At 44.0% G+C, this 21305-nt stretch overlaps 1 protein-coding gene across 2 annotated transcripts; it reads left to right on the top strand.

Moving 5' to 3' along the window:
* Window positions 1–218: 218 nt before the first annotated feature.
* LOC149317714 (lymphocyte antigen 6E-like) lies at window positions 219–20647 on the top strand. Of its 2 annotated transcripts, none has more exons than XM_089518984.1 (3): window positions 219–453; window positions 19014–19133; window positions 20287–20647. In XM_089518984.1, exons 1-3 carry the CDS (start codon window positions 402–404, stop codon window positions 20493–20495), a joined length of 381 nt encoding a protein of 126 aa, XP_089375110.1. In that variant the 5' UTR covers window positions 219–401; the 3' UTR covers window positions 20496–20647. The 2 variants fall into 2 exon arrangements, with proteins under 2 accessions (XP_089375110.1, XP_089375111.1); XM_089518985.1 differs by lacking the exon at window positions 219–453 and adding an exon at window positions 17470–17530.
* Window positions 20648–21305: the final 658 nt, after the last annotated feature.

The following is a 21305-nucleotide window of genomic DNA, read 5'->3' as shown; positions in this document are numbered from 1 at the left end:
GTCTCACCGAGAGCTTGGAACACAGCCTGGCTCTTTGTTCCCCTTTGGTAGCAGGGGAAGAATGAGGCACTGTTCCTCTCCAGCCTGCCCTTCTTCCCTGGCTTGGCACTGACTCATTGGCGCCAATTAAAAATGAACAAATAAATTAACCCATGGACAGGCCCCTTCGATGCAATGTGTTCTGCACATCTGCAACCCGGCTTGAGGAGGCCCATGTGCAGTGGTTAAATCCCCACCCCTCCCAGCTCCTCCTTTGCCACATCACTTTTTACAGCCCACATCCAAGAGAAAGGCAGCTTTTGGAGCAGTTTCTGTCATTCCCCCAGGAGCAGCTCAGCCTGCCTGCCTTGCTTGCTTATCTACTTGTCTTGGATTGCAAAGGCATTCCTTTCTCCCCCAGGATGAAGGCTTCTTTGGCAGCCCTGCTGGCAGCCCTGCTCTGCGTGGAGAGAGGTAAGGAGCTGCACTGCCTTTGCTCATCATCCTTTTGCCAAGCAGGCAAAGCAAGGATGCAGGAGAGCATCCTTCCTCAGAGGGTTCAATATGGCGGAGAGGGGCCCAGGCCAAATTCCAGGGTCACCTTGATCCTTCATCCATTTTCTCTCTCATCCTTTGTGTAGCTCTTGAGCTTGTTCCAAGGGAAGAAACAGGGAGGGGAAGCCATGTCTATCTGATGTTAGGATGCAAGAAGCAACGTTGCTGCTTCAGATTTTTGGGAAAGGAAAAAATGTTTCAAATAGCTCTTGCCTTCTTCTTTTTCCCTTTCCCTTACTTTCCTTTTATCTTGTCTCACCTCACCTCTTCTTCTATCATCTCTCATCTCTCATCCCCTTCCTTTCTTTTCCTTTCGTCTTGTCTCCCCTTGTCTCATCTACCTATCTATCTATCTATCTATCTATCTATCTATCATCTATCATCTCTCTACCTTTCTATCTATCGTTTTTTGTGGGTTTTTCGGGTTATGTGGCCATGTTCTAGAAGAGTTTCTTCCTGACGTTTCGCCAGCATCTGTGGCTGGCATCTGTCTGTCTATCTATCATCTATCTATCTATCTATCTATCATCTATCTATCTATCTGCTTATTCAGGGGTAGCTATGTTGGCCATGTAGTAAAGTACAATAACATCCAAAATCCACCAAACAGTGATATCCTTATTGGGCCAACCAAATGCAAAATAAATAAATAAATAAATACAATACAATACATGTTGCAAGCTTGCGAAGCTTCACTGGCTTCTGTTTAACATCTTTGTCTGATGAAGAAGTCAGTGCAGCTTCGAAAGCTTGCAACATGTGGTTTTTTTTGCATTTGGCTGGCTCAATAAAGATATCACTGTTCAGTGGGTTTTGGATGTTATCTATTTGGATGCTGTCTGTTGGTCGATTGATCGATCGGTTTGTTATTGTTGTTGTTGTGTGTCCCCAAGTCATTTTTTACTTTTGGCAACCCTAAGGCAAACCTATCATAGGGTTTTCTTAGCACATTTCTCCAGGGAAGATTTGCCATTGCCATCCTATGAGGCTGAGAGAGTGTGACTCAGCCAACCTCACCCAGTCGGTTTTTATGCTTGAGCAGGAAATGGAATGCTGATCTCCAGAGTCATAGTCCGATGCTTAAACCGATGCCCCACAATGGCTCCTCTGTGCCTCTTTTCCAAGACTGGGACTCCAGGTGGCTTCTAGTTAAAAAGAATTGTTAAATTGTTAAAAAGAATTGAGTGCTGTTACCATACACGCAGTTTGCCATGCTGACACTGTTGGCCAAGTAACTGCTGGAACAGGGTCCCTGCCTCAAGGGGCTGACAAGGGTCTCCCCACCAAGCTTCGATTGTGACAGTCACTTAGAGAGCACTCCCAGGTCTGTGGCACGGTGTGCATGCTGCAGACGAAAACTCAGCATTGTTTCTCGTGGGAAGAGTCTTGGCATATTGTGCTTCCAGTCCAAACAACAAAAGCGACTTCTGAGACTGAAGGATTAAGGAAAATATGGGACTAGGAGAATATGGGATTCCATGGGGGTGGGAATGAATTCACACTGGGTTTGAGGATAGACTTTAGAGGAGCATGGTAAACAATTAAATCCCCCTCCTTGGATTGTGCCTCTAAAGTTTGGATTAAAACCAGGAGTGGGTTCACTGTCATAGAATCATAGAATGTCCCGATGATACAGAAGCTCCCAGAGAAATCTGTTTGTGTGGAAATAGCCAGCAAGCAACTAGCTTTGCAGTCGCCATTTCTTTGGGCAACAAGTATTAGCAGAAGCCAGATCCCCCCACTTGCTTCTTTTCCTTAACTTAGGGTGCATCTGCACTGTAGAAATAATGACATTTGGCACCACTTTAACTACCATGGTTCCATCCTCCAAAGTTTTGGGGTTTATAGTTTTGCAAAGCACCAGCTCTCTTTGGCAGAGAAGGCTAAAGACTTTGCAAAACTACAAATCCTAGTATTCCATAGCATGGAGCTGCAGCACTTAAAGTGGTGTCAGACTGCATTATTTCCACAGCGTAGACAAACCCTTAAGGACTCAAAAAGGCCTATTAATATTTTTTGTTATTGTTCTGGTTGTCTGAATGCAACCAATTAGGTTTTGCAGGTTAATCGGAAAACAGTGATGCTGACGGAAGATGTCTCTTTGCAGGGGGAGTAGCTTGTTTGTTCACCAAGGCAATAAACAGTGATAATAACCAGAAGGACAATATTACACAGGCTGAAACGTGCAGGAAAGAGAAAACTAAATCTTGGAAAGAAAGGTCAAGAGGATGGAGATTTTGCTCCCAAATTGGGTTCTCACTGGCTCTGGACTGGAGATTTGTTTGGTAAATCTCCCTTCAAAGGTTTGCGTTTTGGTAGATCAGCTCCTTCAGTCACCAGGGCAAAGGAAGAGTAAAGGTCTGTCTGTGGCCAAGGATGCCCAAAGTGTCTGCCCAAAGACACCTTTCTCCTTCCCTTTGAACTGGCTTAAGAAAGAGGCACCAGTATCAGCAGACGCCACTGATCCCCAGAATAGCTGGAGGGAAATGGCTTTTCCTAACAACACTGCATTGTTGTGAACTTTCTTTGTGGCAATCCATGCATTGTTGTGAACTTTCTTTGTGGCAATCCAAGTATTTGCGGGTGGCTGAGTCTTGACTAGGTAAGAACCATTAGCTTTACAAAAGAGCCGCTCCTGGTAACACAACCACTTTTTGAAAAAAAATACGTAGGTGTATGTGACAACCTCATCAATTTCATTGGGTTTTCTTAGGCAAGGAATACTCTCAGAAGCGGTTTTGCCAGCTCCTTCCTCAGAAATATACCCCACAGCAACCAAAACTGGGCCAACCAAAATGCCCAATATACATGTTGCAAGCTTTCAAAGCTCCACTGCTTTCTTCATCCGGCAAGGTGTTCTGGGTTCAGATGGTATGGAGGAGTATTACTTGCAAGCTCGCACACCTCTTTCTTCTGGCTATGTGGCCGCTGGGAGATTCTCAAAGTGCAGGAAATTTAACATCCGTTTGCAACACAAAAAAGTCTCTTTTTGCAGACCAATATGTCTCCATCCTTGTGAGGCCACAGGGCCCTTTGTTTGGCAGATGACACTGAATTTTTCAGGAAGCTTTTATGCTTTTCCATCAGGAAAAGTTTAAGTGATGTTGAGGCAAAACATGCCAATCCAGTCCCAATTTAAGAAAAAAATGTTTTTGTTGGAGATAAAAACCTATAGCACTTGGTATGTGGTCTCATATCCAAGTACTAATTAGGGCTTTGCTTAGCTTCCAAACTCAGAGAGGACCCTTTCTTAAATATCCTTATCTATAAATAGATCAACAAAGCTGCCTGCACTTTGGGACTCTCTTGGGTTGTGTTTCTCTAGGGATTCTGAAGGTGAAGGCTCATATGTCAATATTAATCCCTCCATCACTGGCTGTGTACAGTCTCTGTGAAGGCTACAGCTTGATCTGTGGCTCCTGGGCTTCCCAAAAGGCATCTGTCTGGCCACTCCATGCCTTGACCACTGGCCTCCCCCATCAGGGGTCCTCCTCTGTCCTGAGAGACTTTCATGAAATGCAGTTGGCTCCTTTCCACCCTCTGTTTGTGCAACATGGAAGTCTGGGTGAATGATTATGAATGAAGGTGCCAGTGGCTAATGAAAGAGTGGCTTTGCCTTTGCTTAGAAAATTTGCTTTTTGTCTTGGCCATCCTAATAGAGGATTCTGTGAGCTGCAGTGCCCAAAAACAACTCTCCCAAGCTTTGCCTCTGGCTGAAAGGAAGAGATCTCTGTCCAGTTTTCTGTGATTCTGTGCCAGATGTGGGTGTGGCAGAGGCTGGCAACTTGCCTGCCTGGGCCATGATCTGCTTTACAATGTTGGTGGTTTATTGTATTTTAGCTTCAACTTATTTGCATGGAAACAAAGGGGGCTTAGAATAAACAAGATTCCCCATGACATTTTTGCAAATGAGCTGGTAAAATGTGGGCTAGACAAGGCAACTGTTAAATGGATTTGTAACTGGTTGACTGGCCAAACCCAAAGGGTGCTCAACAATGGTTCCTTTTCATCCTGGAGAGAAGTGACCAGTGGGATGTCCAGTGGGGCTCTATCCTGGGACCAGTGCTGTTCAACATCTTTATCAATGACTTGGAGGACAGAATTGAGAGCATACTTATCAAATTTGTAGATGACACCAAATTAGGAGGAATAGTTAATACTCCAGATGACACGATCAACATTCAAAATGACCTGAATAGATTAGAAAGCTGGGCCAAAGCTAACAAAGTGAATTTCAAAAGGTACTGCACTTAGGGAGAAAAAATAAAATAAAATGCATAGATATAGGATGAATTCAAAAATAGTTCCATAGTTGTCCAGTTCCGTAGAGAACCAGTGTGGCATAGTGGCTTGAGCAATGGACTATGGAGACCAAGGCTCAAATTCCAGTTTGACTATGAAACCCACTGGGTAACCTTAGGCAAGACACACTCTTTCAGCCTCCGGGCAGGCAAAGGCGCAAACCCTTTGAGAAGAAATTTGCCAAAAAAACCCCATGATAGGTTCACCTTAGGGTCACCACAAGTTGGAAACTACTTGAAGGCACCCAACAACAACAACAACGTAGTCCTCTCCTGCCCAGGGATGTCACTAGGTAGCTGCAGGTGATGCGGACTGTACCAGGTAACAACTTAAGAGAGGTGCTTTTTGGTGGAAATGTCATGGTGTTCACTTGCATCCCTTTAAAACCCTGGAGCTCAGCAGAAGAGATGCTGTGAGTGGGGCAGCAAGGCTCAGTGGAAGGAAAAAGCAGACAGCAAGGTTTATTTTTAAATTCTATTCTTTTATATTTTTTTACAAACACATCTTACTAGATTTTCACTTTAACCACCTGAAACTATGTGACCTATGTGAACTTGAACTTGTAATTTGATTGTTTTATTTTGATGTTGGTGGAGGGTTGTGTTTTGTAATTTTGATTATGTTCTGCTATGTATTTTTACTTCTTTTTACTCTAACCTGCCTTGATCCATAGGGAGAGGCGGGATATAAATAATAATAATAATAATAATAATAATAATAATAATAATAATATGCCAATACATTTAGGCTATGCATATGGTATTGGAATTTAAAGGAATATTTTTTTAAATTTTGCTCACGGTCTCTGTCACCACTATTCCCATTACATTTGGTGAGATACGGGAATTACGATTTACGATTAACATTAGGACGAAAAGCATTACTAAGGATTTTGTATGGTACGGAAATGGAGATGGTCAATGGGAGTGTGTGACATCATGAGTTACTGCACTGTGTGATGCCAACCCTAGTGATGCCACTGCCTTTTCTCCCTTAAGTCCCATGTGTCCCAGATCCGATGGATTCACCCCTTCCTCCAAACACAGGCAAAGTTCCCCCAAACAATCATTAAGCCTCTTTAATTCCCTTCTCTCCCCTTGTGCCACCCCACCCAATGCTGAATAGGAGAAGCTTTTTCCAATCTCTCAGCAGGAGTCCTATCTCGCCCTTCAAAGGGGAAGGTGTATCTCATCATAAAAATGCTGGCTTGGCTCCCGTCTCAAGGAGAAATTAATACAGTTGCAGCCTCCTTAGCAAGCAGCTCACATCATCCAACAGGTTTCTAAGAACAAGCGTGGAGAATCATTTCTTGGCTTGCAGTCAAAGGCAGTATGAGAAGCGATTCCAGTAACAACGGAGACATACCCTCCAATTGTCCGGATTTGTCAGGAACAGTCACAGCTAGTGCCACTCTATTCTGCTTTGGTCAGACCTTACCTGGAATATTGTGTCCAGTTCTGGGCACCACAATTCAAGAAGGATGTTGACAAGCTGAAGCATATCCAGAGGAAAGCGACCAAAATGGTGCAAAGCCTGGAAACCATGCCCTGTGAGGAAAGACTTAGAGAGCTGGGTATGTTTAGCCTGGAGAAGAGAAGGTTAAGAGGTGATATGATAGCCCTGTTTAACTATTCAAAGGGATATCACATTGAGGATAAAGTAAGCTTGTTTTCTGCTGCTCCAGAGATCAGGACTCGGAGCAATGTGTTCAAACTACAGGAATACGTCTAATTCCAATATGTCTTGGAATTGAAAAGGAAACCCATAAAGATGGGAATAAAATGTTGCAGTGGCTGCAGAGGACTGTCAGAAAATACTTTGGGATCATCGAAACATTATTTGGATATTTAAAAACGAAGAAATCCTGAGTGACAGCAACAAATACTGCAACTTTCTGACATATTTTGCCTTGTCTGGAGGACCCTTAATCAATGTTTTAATTTTTCCATTTTGTGAATTTTTAACTGAGTGCCAAAACACACTGCAGAAATAATCCAGTTTGAAACCACCCAGGCTCAATGCTAGGAAATTCTGGGAATTGTAGTTTTCTGAGATCCTTAGCCTTCTCTGTCAGAGAGCTCTAGTGCCACAACAAACTAAAATTCCCAGGATTCCCTAGCCAGGACAGTTAAAGTGGTCTCAAACTGGATTATTTCTGTGGTGTGTTTTGGAGAGAAGTTTTTACATTTTTTATAAGCTTCAATGAGTCCCAAACTGGGGTGAAAAATAAAGCAGTTTGACACCACTTTAAGTGCCATGGCTCTGTGTGACAAAATCCTGGGATTTGTCATGTGGTGAGGTATTCAGCCTGGTCTGTCAGAGAGCTCTGGTGCCTCACCCAACTACAAATCCCAGGATTCTGTCAGATACAGTCATGGCAATTAAAATAGCATCAAACTGTTTTATTGCTGCAGTGTGAATGCACCCATATTAATGTTAACCTAGAAGCAGGAGTCATGTACTCTCCAGATATTTTTGGACTGCATTTCCAAGCATTCCTAATCACTAGCTATTTTGGTTAGGGATGTTGGGACATCCAGTCCAGCAACATATGGAGAGCTGCAGGATTCCCATCCCTGCTCTAACCTTGACATTAGAGGACTCATTTTCAAAGCAGCTCATTATTTCTGAGTGTGATGGCGAACCTATGGCACGCGTGCCAGAGGTGGCACTCAGAGCCCTCTCTGTGGGCACATGTGCCATCGCCCAAGCACAGAGTTTACCAGAGTTTGTTACTAGAAAGCCAGAGGGACACGGCGCTTTGCAATAAATAAGTGGGTTTTGGGTTGCAGTTTGGGCACTCAGCCTCTAAAAGATTCACCATCACTTGCCTAGTCCGAGAGCCATTGAGGCGCTGGGCTGCTTGGCAAAGACACTAGGGAAGGAAACTTTTGGAAAGGACCCTAGTCTTCTTCACACACACACAAACTATATTCAGAATTCCCAGTTTCTGTAATATTGTGCTTCCGAGAAATACAGGCTTGCAACCAGTCCTACCTTGCAGGGTTGCAGATACAAGACATGCCAAGTGGACCTTCCATAAAGCATTTTCTGCAGCACTGATTCATGAGAAGCTATATTGTGCTTGAGATTTGTCTATCTCTCTTGGAACTAGATGAAACTGCCTCAGACTGAGTCAGACTACAGAATAAGTGACATAGGCTGCATCCACACTGTGGAAACAATCCAGTTTGGCATTAATTGAAATGCCATGACTCAATGCTCAATGATTCTGGGAATCTGTAGTTTTGTCAGATGTTTAGCCTTCTCTGTCAGAGAGCTCTGGTGCCAGAACGAACTACACATTGCAGGATTCCATAGCATTTAGCCATGGCAATTAAAGCGGTGTCAAACTGGATTATTTCTGCAGTGCAGATGCAGCCACAGTGCCCCTGGGCTTGTGCAGAATGCCTCTCCTTCACCACTGACCCAGCTACTATGCATTCATCAGGGATTAACATGAAAGGGGTCCCAGTAAAGGGTGTGTGTGTGTTTCAGGCTTAAAATCAGTTTTTTTCAGGCTTTAAACCCGATTTAAACCATGGTTTGGCATTTCTGGTCAATACAGGTTGCCAACTGACCAGGAAAAAACCCAGCCCTGCTCTGCTCCTGTGCAGCTTGACCTGCAGGAAAGGACAAAGGCAGCATTAAAGCAGTCAAATGTATGCAAAAATCACTCCCTACTTGTGAAAATGTTGGCAGCAATGCTGCCAAACTCTGAGTATGGCTAAAATGGGGAAAGGTATTAATGACGAAGAAGAGACAAGTGAAAGGGGTGCATCCACTCCTGTGGAGTCCTGGGACTTGTAATTTGGTAAGGCATTCAGCCTGGTCTGTCAGTGTGCTCTGGTGCCCCATCAAACTACAAATGCTAGGATTCTGTAGGAGAGTCACGGCAGTTAAAGAGGTGTCAAATTGCTTTATTTCAGCAGTATGGATACACCTAGAGTCATAGTCCAGTGCTGAAACCTCCTCTGTCGGAGAGCTTTGGTGCCATGACAAACTACACATCCCAGGATTCCATAGGATGGAGCCTGGCAGTTAAAAGTGGTGTCAAACTGCTTTATTTTGGCAGTGTTATAGTTCAGTGCTGAAACCAAGGAGTTTATCACATGGATCCTATTCACAAACTGAATTTAAACTGGAACAAACCCTCAATAGCGGGTCGATTTTCAGACAATGTTGGGGAACCCGAACAGAAAGTGGACAAACCCGCAAAAGTGGGTTGATTTTCACACGGTGTAAGGGGTAATGAGCATTAATGTGACATTAACCTGAATGGAAAGTAGACAAAACCCACTCCTTTCTACTTTCGGAAAATCCCGAATGTAAAAAGGAGAGGGCTTTGTTAAGTTTCCGTTCGGGTTAATGTCGCATTAATGCTTATTCACCCCAATCTGTATGAAAATGAACCTGCTTTTGTAGGCTTTTACTGGATTTTAAAATCTCATTTCTGCACGGGATCCGTCCCGTATGATAAACTCCAAGCTCTGTTGGAGAGCTGTGGTGCCATGACAAACTACATATTCCAGGATTCTATAGGATGGAGCCATGGCAGTTAAAGTGGTGTCAAACTGCTTTATTTTGGCAGTGTGGATACATTTGTAGGCTTACTGCCAATTCTCAGAGGCGGAAGCTATTTTTCTGTGGGATGAGTTGACCAAAATACAGAGAGAAGAACTGCAAATGAGCAGTTCAGAGCCTGGGAAGACTTGATCCTGTATCCTCCAGCTAGTTGCTGTAAGGCTGATTTCGGGGACAAAGTCAAATTATGGCAGAGTCAGCCAGTAATGTGCATAGTAAATATACAGATGATTAGTGTCTGCCTAGCCATGCCTGGGCATGTTCTTCTGTTAGCCAGGGACTCTGTCTCAATTGTAGCACCATGATTCCATTTCAACTAGAGAATCCTGGGATTTGCAATTTAGTTCAGGCATCAAATTTAAATGCGAGCCAGTGCTGTGTAGTGCTTTGAGTTTCGGGACTATAGAGTTTACCACATCGGGGCTGCTTCCAGCATTAAAGAGAGATTAAAGCACATTAATAAAGCAAATGAAGGGGAAATGAAGCGGAGTAATTGCACAAAATGATTATCACAAGCAATTGCACAAATAAAGTGATATTGGAAATGCATTGCCGCTGAATTCCTGAAAGCAAAAAGATGCACGTTCATGCTTCTTTGTGACTGCTATAATGGTGGGTTTTGTGTGATGCCGTGTGAAATCGTTATGCATAATTACATGATTTTTCCAGGATATTCATGGGATAAACTCCCGATCTCTTTCGTGTGATACTCTGGAGAACAGGTCTCAAATCTCCGCTTGGCCATGAAACCCACTGGGTGACCTTGGACAGGTCACACTGTCTCAGCCTCAGAGGATAGCAATGGAAAACCTCCTCTGAACAGCTGTGGCCAAGAAAACTCCATGATAGGTTTGCCTTGGGTTGCCATAAAGACTTGAAAGCACACAACAACAACAACAACAACAACGGGATGGGCCAGAATGGACCAAGGATGTGATTCACTCTAAAGGCATCTTCCTACATTCCTAAGTAATTGCTGCTTAACAATACTTATAATGGGCAGAGCAGTAGAGCCTGCCATCATTATATTTAAAGTGACCTGATCTTGTTTTGGGAAACTAAGCAAAGTTTTGCCTGGGACAAACTTGGATGGGAGACTGCTAGAAGGGGATGCCAGGTCATTTTTGGAAAGAATCATGCTTGAAATTCTGATGAGACATGGCTAACAGTCAGAGTGGACAATACTGGGCTAGATCCATGGTTCCCAAACTTAGACTTCAGCTCCCCATAATTCCTAAGTATTGGCTAAATTGGCTGGATCTTCTGGGAGCTAACATCCAAAATAAATAGAAGTTCAAAACATGCTGCAGGACAGTACCGTTTTCATGACACCAATATACAGGTAGCCATCAAATTACAAAAATGATTAAAATCTTTAAAATGTTTACAGTCACACTTGGCTCTATAACACATAAAACAAACAGATAAACATATATGTGTATTAAAATATTAGCCAATCGGCCACTTAGTCATGGGGTGCTAAAGTGGATGAAAAAGAGTTTATACCATCTCAAACTAGGGGTGCATCTATACTGCAGAAATAATGCAGTTCGGCATCCCTTTAACCGCCAGGGCTCCATCCTACAGGAACCTGAGATTGGTAGTTTTGTGAGGCAAGTCGTTTCTGACTCATGGTGACCCTATCATGTTTTTTTCTTGGCAAGATTTGTTCAGAAGAGGTTTGCCACTGTCATCCTCTGAGTGTGACTTGCTCAAGATTACCTAGTGGGTTTTATGGCCAAAGAAAGAACAGAAGAGGCAGGGGAGTTTATCAAATGGGAGGAATTTCTCTTAAATTCGAATGAAAAGAAAGTGGGGCCAGAATGCATTCACTTAAAGTCGCTAGTTTCGCGCAATTATGTGAATACGCATTGCATTTGAACAGGTTCCTCATTGCCCTAAAATAGCATGTCATTGCCGGAAGTTGCGTGTGGCGGTCTATCACGCAATAACGTTAAACCCCATGATTGAGTTCAGATTGCCATTGGATTATACTTCCAATTTCCCTTGTCTGATAAACTCCAAGGCAAAAGGACATGCCAGGGGGCCCTAGGTAATGGCTTTACCTCTACTGCCCACTATTGGAACATAGCTGCTTTTGCAAGTAGAGTTGGCATGTTACTTGGCAGAAGGGAAAGGTCGGCAAATGCCAATGTACTACTAAACAAGTACAAGGTGTTGGTGATCACCTTTAAAGCCCTACATGGCTTGGGCCCAGAGTACTTGAGGGAACGCCTTCCTCCCTATTGTCCGTCCCGCACACTAAGGTCCTCTGGAAGAAATCTACTACAGCCAAAAAGATCTAGGCTAACATCAGTCTCCCAGAGGGCCTTCTCTACTACTGCTCCTAAACTATGGAACGACCGGCCGGAGGAGATCCATCACATTCCCACTCTGATAGCTTTTAAGAAAGCACTCAAGACGGATCTCTTCCGGCAGGCCTTTCCAATTTAGTTACCCTCCCCAGATACAGAGATATTGCTCCCTCATTTGTCTATTCTTCTCCGCCTATCTTTCTGCCTTTTAAAAATGTTTTTAATGTTTTTAATGTTTTTATACTATTATTGTTTAATTCTGTTTTAGTATTGGGTATGGGGGGGGGCGGTAGGTCTAGGGTTTGATTTTTAACTCTATTGTAATTGATGTATTTTATTGTTGTAACCCGCCCGGATTCTTCGTGATTGGGCGGGCTATAAATAAATCTTTATTATTATTATTATTATTATTATTATTATTATTATTATTAACAAGACAGGAATTCCTTCACAATCATGTGAAGGGTAAAACAAACACTAAATAGGAGATGCAGGAAATATCTCTGTTTTTAAATACAAACATATAAGCCTGAACAGCAGCTTTTGGGTGAGAGCGGCTGCTGCTCATTGCCCCCTTCTCAAATTGCTCCTTCAAATTCACCTTCTCCAAAAGCAAGCATAGTTCTTGACTATAAGGAGTTTCTCACACGAAGGAGAGTGGGAGTTTATCCTGTGAATATCCTAGAAAAACTGCATAATTACGCAAAACGATTTCACACGACGTCGTCATTAAAGTGGTCACAAAGAAGCATTAACACACATCTTTTTACTTTTGGGATTTCAGCAACAATGCATTTCCGATATCACTTTATTTGCGCAATTGCATGTGATAATCATTTGCATAATTACTCGCCATTTTTGCTTTATATGCGGGATGCTTTAAATGAGCTTTAACCTCTCTTTAATGCCAAAATTAGCCCAGTGTGATAAACCCCTTAGTTGGTCCAAATGGCTTTACTTTCTCCAAGTTTTTCTTTGTCCAGTGTCTTTTCTTCAAGTATCCGCAGTGCAGAATTAAGCAATTCGACACCACTGAAATTGCCATGACTCTGTCTTCCAGAATCATGGGATTTGCAGTTTGATGAAATATTCAGCCCTTGTCTGTCAGGGCACTCTAGGGCCTCAACAAACTACAAATCCCAGAATTGTGTGGGATTAAAGTGGTGTCAGACTGCTTTAACTCTGCAGTGCGGATACACCCCCAGGTTGCTTGCCTTTGCATAGATAAAAAGATGGCTTGCTCTCTCCTCTTCCCTGCAATGCAGCTATAAAAGCACCTGGGAATAGTTTAAAGTGTAAATTTTGAGAAGAAAGAGTTAAGCAGCCCGCTCTTAGCCCCTGTTCAAACCACAAAGAAAGACTCCCAAGGCTTTGCTGCTGTTATTGTTTGTGTTGTGTGCCTTCAAGTCATTTGGAAAAGTGAACCTATCATGGGTTTTTCTTGCCAGGTTTCTCCAGATGGGGTTGCCCTTGCCATCCTCTGAGACTGAGAGAGTGTGACTTGCCCAAGGTCACCCAGTGTTGATTTGAACCCTGGTCACCAGACTCATCATCCAACACTCAAACCATTATCCCATGCTGGCTCTCTCTAAAGCTACTTTTCATTTTAAAAAAGGGACCAGTCATGCCTTCAGTGCCTGGGAAACCTGTTTGCTGCTTTTGTTTAATACTGTAATTGCATCTCAAGTTTGATTCAAATTGACTTTCTACAGACTGAGAAGCAGCTGGGGGCATTTTTTGGGGAAAATGGTGGGGTGGGAATGGGATAAGTAGCTCTCTCCCCTCCTGGGCTCTCTTCCAGTCCCAAAGGCCACCTGGGAAAACAGTTTTCTCCTTTTGTTTCATTCACTCTCCCAACTATCCAGGGAGGTGCTCAAACGTTCCTGAGTTATGACGCACCGTACAGGCAGCTGTCCAGGAATGGAACTAATTGCTTCCACAAACTGCAAAAAAAACCACAAAACCCTGATCATGATTTGGAGGAAGGCTGTGAGCCCATGCGGCAGTGAAAGCAAAGCACATGCTGGCCCTTTGTCTTACAATTTCAGACAGAGTTTGATGCTTTGATTTAGATTCCCTGCATGGCAGGAGGTTGGACTGGATGGCCCTTGCGTTCTCTTCCAACTCTATGATTCTATGATTCTAACCCAGTTTTGTGGACCAGGGTGCCCAGAATCCCCAGCCAGCATCTGGGTTGGGGATCCTGGGCGTTTAATCCAAAAAGGAACGTCGCCATAACCTCCAACTGTACTGACTTACCAGGATCAGCATCAAATTAATTCTCTGCCTTCCCACTTTTTCCACTGCTTTTAAAAGGTTTCTCTGCCCTCCTCCTCCTTCGTCCTCAGCTTAATTCAATTGCTGGAAATTTGAGTTCAAAGTGCAGATGGAGTCAGAACTCCATTAACTCAGCAGGGGAGAGAATCATTGAATCCTAGAGGAGAGAAAGGGGTGAACCCTTGTCCTTCCCATTAGGCTCAGGCAAAAGCAAACTGCTGCAGGTTCTCCTAGCTTGTGTGTGTTCTTTCTCATTAATAACTTTTGCAGTCTTCATACTCTGATGTTGCTTGCCCACACATGTCATCTGTGCAATGCTGCAAGTTGTGCATTGCCACCTCCATTACAGTCTGATTTCAGGTCCCATGAGTCTGGATGGTTAATGTTTCTGGTCACCAGAGCTTTCTTTCCCCTCCTTTAAACATATCCAAGGGTAGCTGTGTTGACCATAAAGCAAAGTACAACATCATCCAAAATCCACCAAGCAGAGATACCTTTATGGGACCAACCAAAATGCACAATATATGTGTTGCAAGTTTTAGAAGCTCCACTGGCTTCTCTTTCTGGCAAAGGTGTTAAAAATCATACAGGAGAAAGAAAAAAAATGTTAGTAACAGGCCTGCATTTTGTCAAGATGCTGTGATTATTGTCCAAAATTATCTAGTTGTGATGTTGCAACCAAACCCAGCTATTCTCTCCCCAATGTTGCTTTTGGCAAAGGCAGTCTTTGAAAGTCCTGGCAATTTGGGCTATTACAAATACCTGCCCATGGAGTATCAATGCCTGAGGCAGGTTAATGATTCAGCTAAGGCAGGTGCACTGAGATTCTCCCTGTTGATTTCCTATGACAACAACAACACAACTTGGCACACAGGGTGTTCCAATGGATGTGGCTGATAACACAACAGTCATGGGCTAATTGATGGGTAGCTCAGGCTCCCTCCCTTGGCCTTGCCACAAAAATTATCACTTTGAGTAGGCATCCACAATACACAATTATACCAGTTTGATCCCACTTTGAACCATCATGACTCCCTCCTTGAGAAACCTGGGATGTGTAGTTTGGGAAGGTGCTTCAGAATCTTCCAGTCGATGGCTGTCATTTGCGGGAAGATTCAAACTAGGGGTGCACCTACACTGTAGAAATCACACAGTGTTTGTAGTTTGACAAGGTCTTTAACCTACTCTGCCCAAGAGTGCACCCCAAAACTACAGATCCCAGGATTCCATAGCATGGAGCCATGGCAGTGAAGGCGGTGTCAAACGACATTAATCCTGCAGTATGGCACCAAGAGTGCATCTACGCTTTAAGTGCTGTAGATCCACCCTACGGAATCCTGGGATTTATCGTTTTACAAGTCTTTCGCCTTCTCTGCCCAAGAGTGCTGTGCATCCCAAAACTACAGATCCCAGCATACCATATCATGGAACCGTGGCAGTTAAAGCAGCGTCAGACAGCATCATGATGTCTACAGTTTAGAATCAGTGATTTCCAATAGCCCTCCAGATGTTTTATACTTCAGCTCCCAGAATGTTATACTTCAGCTCCAACAACAATAGTATCCCAAAGTAACTTCCCCAAGCACTGTTCTCAGCTGAAAAGCATGCTCCAGCCCCAAACCTAGACATCTGTTGCACTCATTCTACCTTCTCCTTTGAGAAGAGTTTGTTCTTAGAGCATGGAATTTGCAGTTGTTGTGTGCCTTCAAGTTGTTTCCAATTTATGGTGACCCTATCATGGGGTTTTCTTGGCAAGATTTGTTTAGAGGAGGTTTGCCATTACCTTCTTCTGAAGCTGAGAGCATATGACTTGTCCAAAGTCACACAGTGGGTTTTGTGGCTGAGCTGGGAATCGGATCCTGGTCTCCAGAGTCATATTCCATTGCTCAAACCACTATGCCACACTGGCTTTCCATGGAACTATATGTTCTACAGTCGGCCCTTCTTATACACGGATTTTTTTATACATAGATTCAAGCATCCACAGTTTGAAAATGTTCAAAAAAAGTATAAATTTCAAATATCAAACCTTGATTTTCCATTTTTTATAAGGGACATGTCATTATATTTAATGGGACTTGACCATACATGGATTTTGTTATCCACGGGGGATCTTGGAACCAAACCCCAGCATATAACAAGGGTCTACTGTACTATGGAACTATTTTCCAATTCATGATCACAAGCACAGCTTGGTACCGCAATGGGAACTTTAGTCTAAAGCTGCCCATAAATGCCAGTTCCAGGATCATAGGAGCTATTGTTGTTGTTGTTGTGTATCTTCAAGTCATTTCCAACTTATGGCAACCCTAAGGCAAATCATGGGGTTTTCTTGGCAAATTTCTTCAGAGGGGGTTTGCCATTGCCATCCTTGGAGGCTGAGGGATTGTGACTTGCCTAAGGTCTTTCAGTGAGTTTCTGCTGCTGAACTGGGATTCGAACCTAGTTCAGGGATGCTAAAGTCCTTTCCAAAGTCCGAATTGAGGCAATTCCTTGATGAGGCCCATGAAACAAAGTTATCTGTGCAAGCTTTTGAAATGCACGGTCTCTTCATTATGCAATTTGTAAAAAAAACATGCATGGGAAAGAGTGGGTGCGGAAACAATGATTTTACGGTAATGTACTATTTGACATGGTATGCAAACTATCAAATTAGGGGTCATCAAGATAAACCAGGCTAAATGCCCCTAAGCTTGCAGGTTGCAACAAAGGCAATACAAGAAGAGCAGTAAAATTTGTCTCACTATTAGGGTTGTGGGTGTGTTTTTTAAGCCTTTTGAAATGTTCAGTCTGTCCCAATCCATGTGAAACCCACAGTCTCCTTTGCAGGAGAAAAGAAGTGAGTTTCCCAAGACATTTCTGCATTGTCAGAGTAGGAGATAGCTTTATGCTCTGTCTTATTGCTTACTGGCAAATTCTTGAGTCAGGGCCAAAAGATAAACACACAATAGACACCAAACTGAATGGCTTTGGTTGGAGGGAATAAATGGTCATAAAAGCAAGTCCCTCTTTAAGATGGTATAACCTTTGTTCCTGTCAAAATGATCATGCTGACTCGGGCACTTCATAGAATCAGAGTTGGAGGCACCCCCAAATGCTATCTAGTTCACCCCCATGTAGGGTTGCCATAAGCCGGCTGGGGGCGGGACAATCCCGGGTTTTGACCACTAGGGGGCGTCCCTGCACGGTTTCCTCCTTGTCCCGGGTGGATGAGGTTGCCTTTGCTGGCCCTTGCAGAGCTGCGCAGGGCTAATGAGGAGGACTTCCTCCTCCTCAGGCTGGGTCCTCCAGGCCTCAGCCTGTGAGGGCTGGCAGGGGGCGGGGCTGTTCCAGCCCCAGTCTGCCCCCATTGGCCAGCCAGACTCAGGAGGAGGAGTTCCTCCTCTGTTGGGCTGGGCTGCAGCCAGAGGGGAAAGGAAAGAGCCATTTCCTTTGCCCTTTTTTGGTGCCAGGGAGGAGGACGAGGAGGAGGAGGAGGATGAAGAGGAAGAGAAGGAGAAGGAGAAGGAGGAAGTACTGTATGTGTTTTTTAAGCTGTATTTTTAAAGTGCATTTTTAAGCTGTATTTTTAAACTATATTTTTAAAGTGCATTTTAAGCTGTATTTTTTAAACTGTATTTTAAAGTGCATTTTAAAGCTGTATTTTTAAAGTGCATTTTAAGCTGTATATCACTTTATTTGTGCAATTGCGTGTGATAATCATTAGTGCAATTACTTGCCATTTTCGCATTATTTGCAGGATGCTTTAAATGAGCTTTAATCTCTCTTTAATGCCAAAATTAGTCCCAGTGTGATAAACTCCAGAGTAATGTTTCCAGGGTCTGCTCAGGCAGAGGAATCTCAAAAAGAGCAACCTGGTGAAGGGATTCTGGATGTTGTAGTTCCAAAAAATGGGAAGCCTTCCTGCATAGCAGATCTTGTTTCCTTCCAGTTATTCCAATTACTTCGATAAGGTTGGGCTACATACAGCCTTCTAGCGACATTGCTGAACTTGCTGTCAGGCCTAGCACCAAACACTAACACTAAAGGGTGTGGAATGCTGGAAGTTGCCGTTCTGTGACATCTGGAAGCTTGCACAACTACCTCATCTTATCTAGGCCATCCTCACCATCCTGTTTAGGCCCTTGACATTTTAATAATGCCAAATATCTGCTCACTTGGATTTTTCAGAGTAAGGACAGGCAACACATTGTACAAGATTTCTCTGATGCTCCCTCCCCCCCCCCCCCTTTTACGTGGAAACACAAAAGAAAATGAAACCAAATCAGAATAAAAGCTAAAAGGTGATGATCTCAAAGCTGGCCTTTCATACTTGGCCTTCAGCCACTTCTGCAGATGGTTAGCTATTTCAGCTGTCACAAGGGTTGGGGTGGGCAAATTTATACCTACTGTATATTGAAATATTCTCTAGCTGTCTTGATTTGGCTAGGAGACTACCAGTTAATCCTCTGTTGTCCCACTTTTCCAGCTGCTTTTAAAACGTCCCAGTTTCTCTCCTCTCTTCCTCCTTTGTCCTCAGCTTCGTTCAATTGCTGCAAACTCCATTCAAAATAGAAAAGTAGTTTGCATTCAGTTATCTCAGCAGGGAAGAGAGGCAAAAAGAGATCAGAATCCTGCCCTTCCCTAAAGCAAATTGCTGCTGGTTCTCTTAACTTGCGTATTTCTCTTCATTAATAACTTTGGATATCTTGAGCATGCTTGGATGGTGCTTGGGCACATGTGTCCCTGGTTTCTGCTGTGAAATGTGGGAGGGTATGGGAATGGTACAGGGCACTGTTCATGGAAGGATTATGATTCCCTCTGGGTTTTGGGTGTACAGAATACTAAAGCAGCAGCCTAAGCATTAATGCACTTCCTTCCAGAATATATAAGCTGTCATTCCTATTTCAAATAGCCTTCATTTCTCACATTTTGATCCTCTGGTGCTCCAGATATGTGGCCATGCCCCTCCAGTTCAATTATTTGTGTTTAATCACTATGCATGTGTTTATATTTTTACAGTGTCCTCCCTGATGTGCTTCCACTGCGAAAATGCGGAGTCTAACTGGGACTGCATAAGCATGAAGTCATGCGAACCCAATGAAAAATACTGCATAACAAAATACTTCGGTGGAGGTGTCGGTGAGTGTGTTTGCACCTCAAGAGTGTCAATGGCTGCATAATTTGAGGACTACAACATTCCAGATTAGGCCTGCGTAATGTCACCTCAGGGCCAAATTGCCTTGCTTTTGTCTCAAATGTGTTCACCCATTCAAGGAGGGAAACCAGCTTGGCATGAATTGAAACAGAGGCAGCCATCGCTTGCAAAACCAAGGCAACAGCCCTCCCTTCTCTTGGGATATGCCCTCAATTAAACAGCCTGGCAAGGCTCTCTTCTGCCTTGAGAGAGTTCCTAGTTTGGTATGGAGATGTGAAGGTCGCCAGCTTTTCTTTCTGGTAACTGTAGCTATGCCTTTAACAGCAACGGGCTGGGCTAACCAGCCTTACCCTTATTGCCAACCAGCCTGAAGTAGCAGTTTGAGGGTTGGATGGGGACTCTGGGAGACCAGGGTTCAAATCCCTGCTTAGCCATGGAAATCCAACAGGTGACCTTGTGCATGTTAGGCTCTCTCAAAGAGGGAGGCAAAAGCAAGCCTTTGAAATAAATTTTGCCATAAAATGCCAAAGATAGGATCCCCTTAGGGCTATCCTAAGTCAGAAATGCCTGGAAGGCACCCAACAGCAACTGTTATTTCAGTAGGGTTGGTGGCACCCAGTGCAGATGCCTGGAAAGGACCACCAGGGGGTGGCAGACTACCCAGCCCTTCCTCCCTTCCCATTGCCTCTCTTGACTGACCCCAAGCCCACCCGCTCTCCCGCCACCTGGCCAGGCCCAGAAACAGCTGCTGGGGGGGTGGGGCATGGCTATCTTGGCTGAGGAGGACAAGGCAGTGAAGAAGAAGGGTGGGTGCCAGTGGCTGTGGTGGTCTGCTGCTGCCGTCCAGCAGCTGGCAGTGTGACAAAAGAGAGGTGATGATGGCAGGAATGGAAGTCCATGGTGCCACCACCAGTGACCCCTTCCTTTCCTGGCAGGCCAGCAGCCCTGCCAGACCCATGTGGCAGCAGCACCATACTCCCCCAGCAGTTGCAGTGAGCCAAGGGCCCAACTTAGGTCTCACCCCCTGACTTATTGCATGAAATGAATAAAACTCACCTTCTCCTTCCTTCCTTCCTTCCTTCCTTCCTTCCTTCCTTCCTTCCTTCCTACCTTCCTTCCTTTGTTCTTTCTTCCCAGGTGAAAAACACAAACAGTCCATCACCAAGGGATGCGCTGCAACGTGCCCCCAGGGAGGAATCGATCTGGGTTTGATGGCTTTCTCTATGAAATGCTGTGAGACCAACTTGTGCAACACAAGTGGAGCATTCAGTGTGAAGAGCAGCACCATGATGCTGGCTGTGGGCACCCTGGCCAGTTTATTCTACATGTTTGGAGCCAGGCTGTGAATAAAGGAGGACACCGTCACTGGCTGATGTAGCTTCCTTCCAGGAAAATGAAGCCTTTTCCATGCAAAGCTGTTTGTTCAGTGGAATTCTCTGCATGTTTCCAAGCACTGGGTACAACCCTCACTAACAAATAAACTCTGTGGTCCTTTGTATCTCTTGGTTTACTTCCACTGTGTCTGCATTGGTGAGGAGCTCTTTCTGAATCAAGGGTCAAACTATCTTCCTTTTACCAAAACATTACAGGATGGTGCATTTCCAACTTGTATATCAGTAGTTCCCAAACATTGGCCCTCCAGATGTTTGGGACTTCAACTGCCAGAAACCCCAGCCAGTTTGGCTAACTATCAGGAATCCCAGTAGGTGAAGTCCAAAACATCTGGAGGACAACTGATCTAGCCTAGGTTGACCATATTTCCTTGAGACAAAAATGAGACCTTGGGATGGCAAATATGGGGCAGGGTTATGTTATATTCCCTATTCATGAAAAAGAAAAACGATAATAAAAGTTTTATTACATGAGCCTATTGAACTAACCATTATTCTTCAGAACTCATACAAAAATTTTGGTAGACCTAGAAGGGGACTGTATTTAACCACGATCGTCCCATGAAGTGATGATCGTCCCATGAAGGTCCCATTTCTCCAATGAAGTAATCTTACACAGCAAATCTGAGAATCACTTCTGTACATCAAGAGACCAGCAAAGTGCCTTTGGACTACAGCTCCCAGAACTCCTTCATCCAACTTGCTGGGAGTTGTAGTACAAAGGGCACATAGCTGACCTCTGCACAAAGAACCATACAAGGGTTA

The sequence above is a fragment of the Sceloporus occidentalis genome, unplaced genomic scaffold, assembly GCF_023333645.1.
Source record: "Sceloporus occidentalis isolate IW3139 unplaced genomic scaffold, rSceOcc1.0.p SCAF_3, whole genome shotgun sequence".
NCBI classification, from domain to species: Eukaryota; Metazoa; Chordata; class Lepidosauria; order Squamata; family Phrynosomatidae; genus Sceloporus; species Sceloporus occidentalis.
The sequence above is the reverse complement of the archived record's forward strand: the minus strand, read 5'-3'. Positions and strand labels throughout refer to the sequence as shown.

Bases quoted from the DNA above. Each gene is read 5' to 3' on its own strand.
- LOC149317714 (XM_089518984.1), top strand. From the start codon at position 402: ATGAAGGCTTCTTTGGCAGCCCTGCTGGCAGCCCTGCTCTGCGTGGAG. The intron at 454-19,013 runs GTAAGGAGCTGC...ATATTTTTACAG, and splicing joins CCTGCTCTGCGTGGAGAGAG to TGTCCTCCCTGATGTGCTTC. The intron at 19,134-20,286 runs GTGAGTGTGTTT...CTTTCTTCCCAG, and splicing joins ATACTTCGGTGGAGGTGTCG to GTGAAAAACACAAACAGTCC.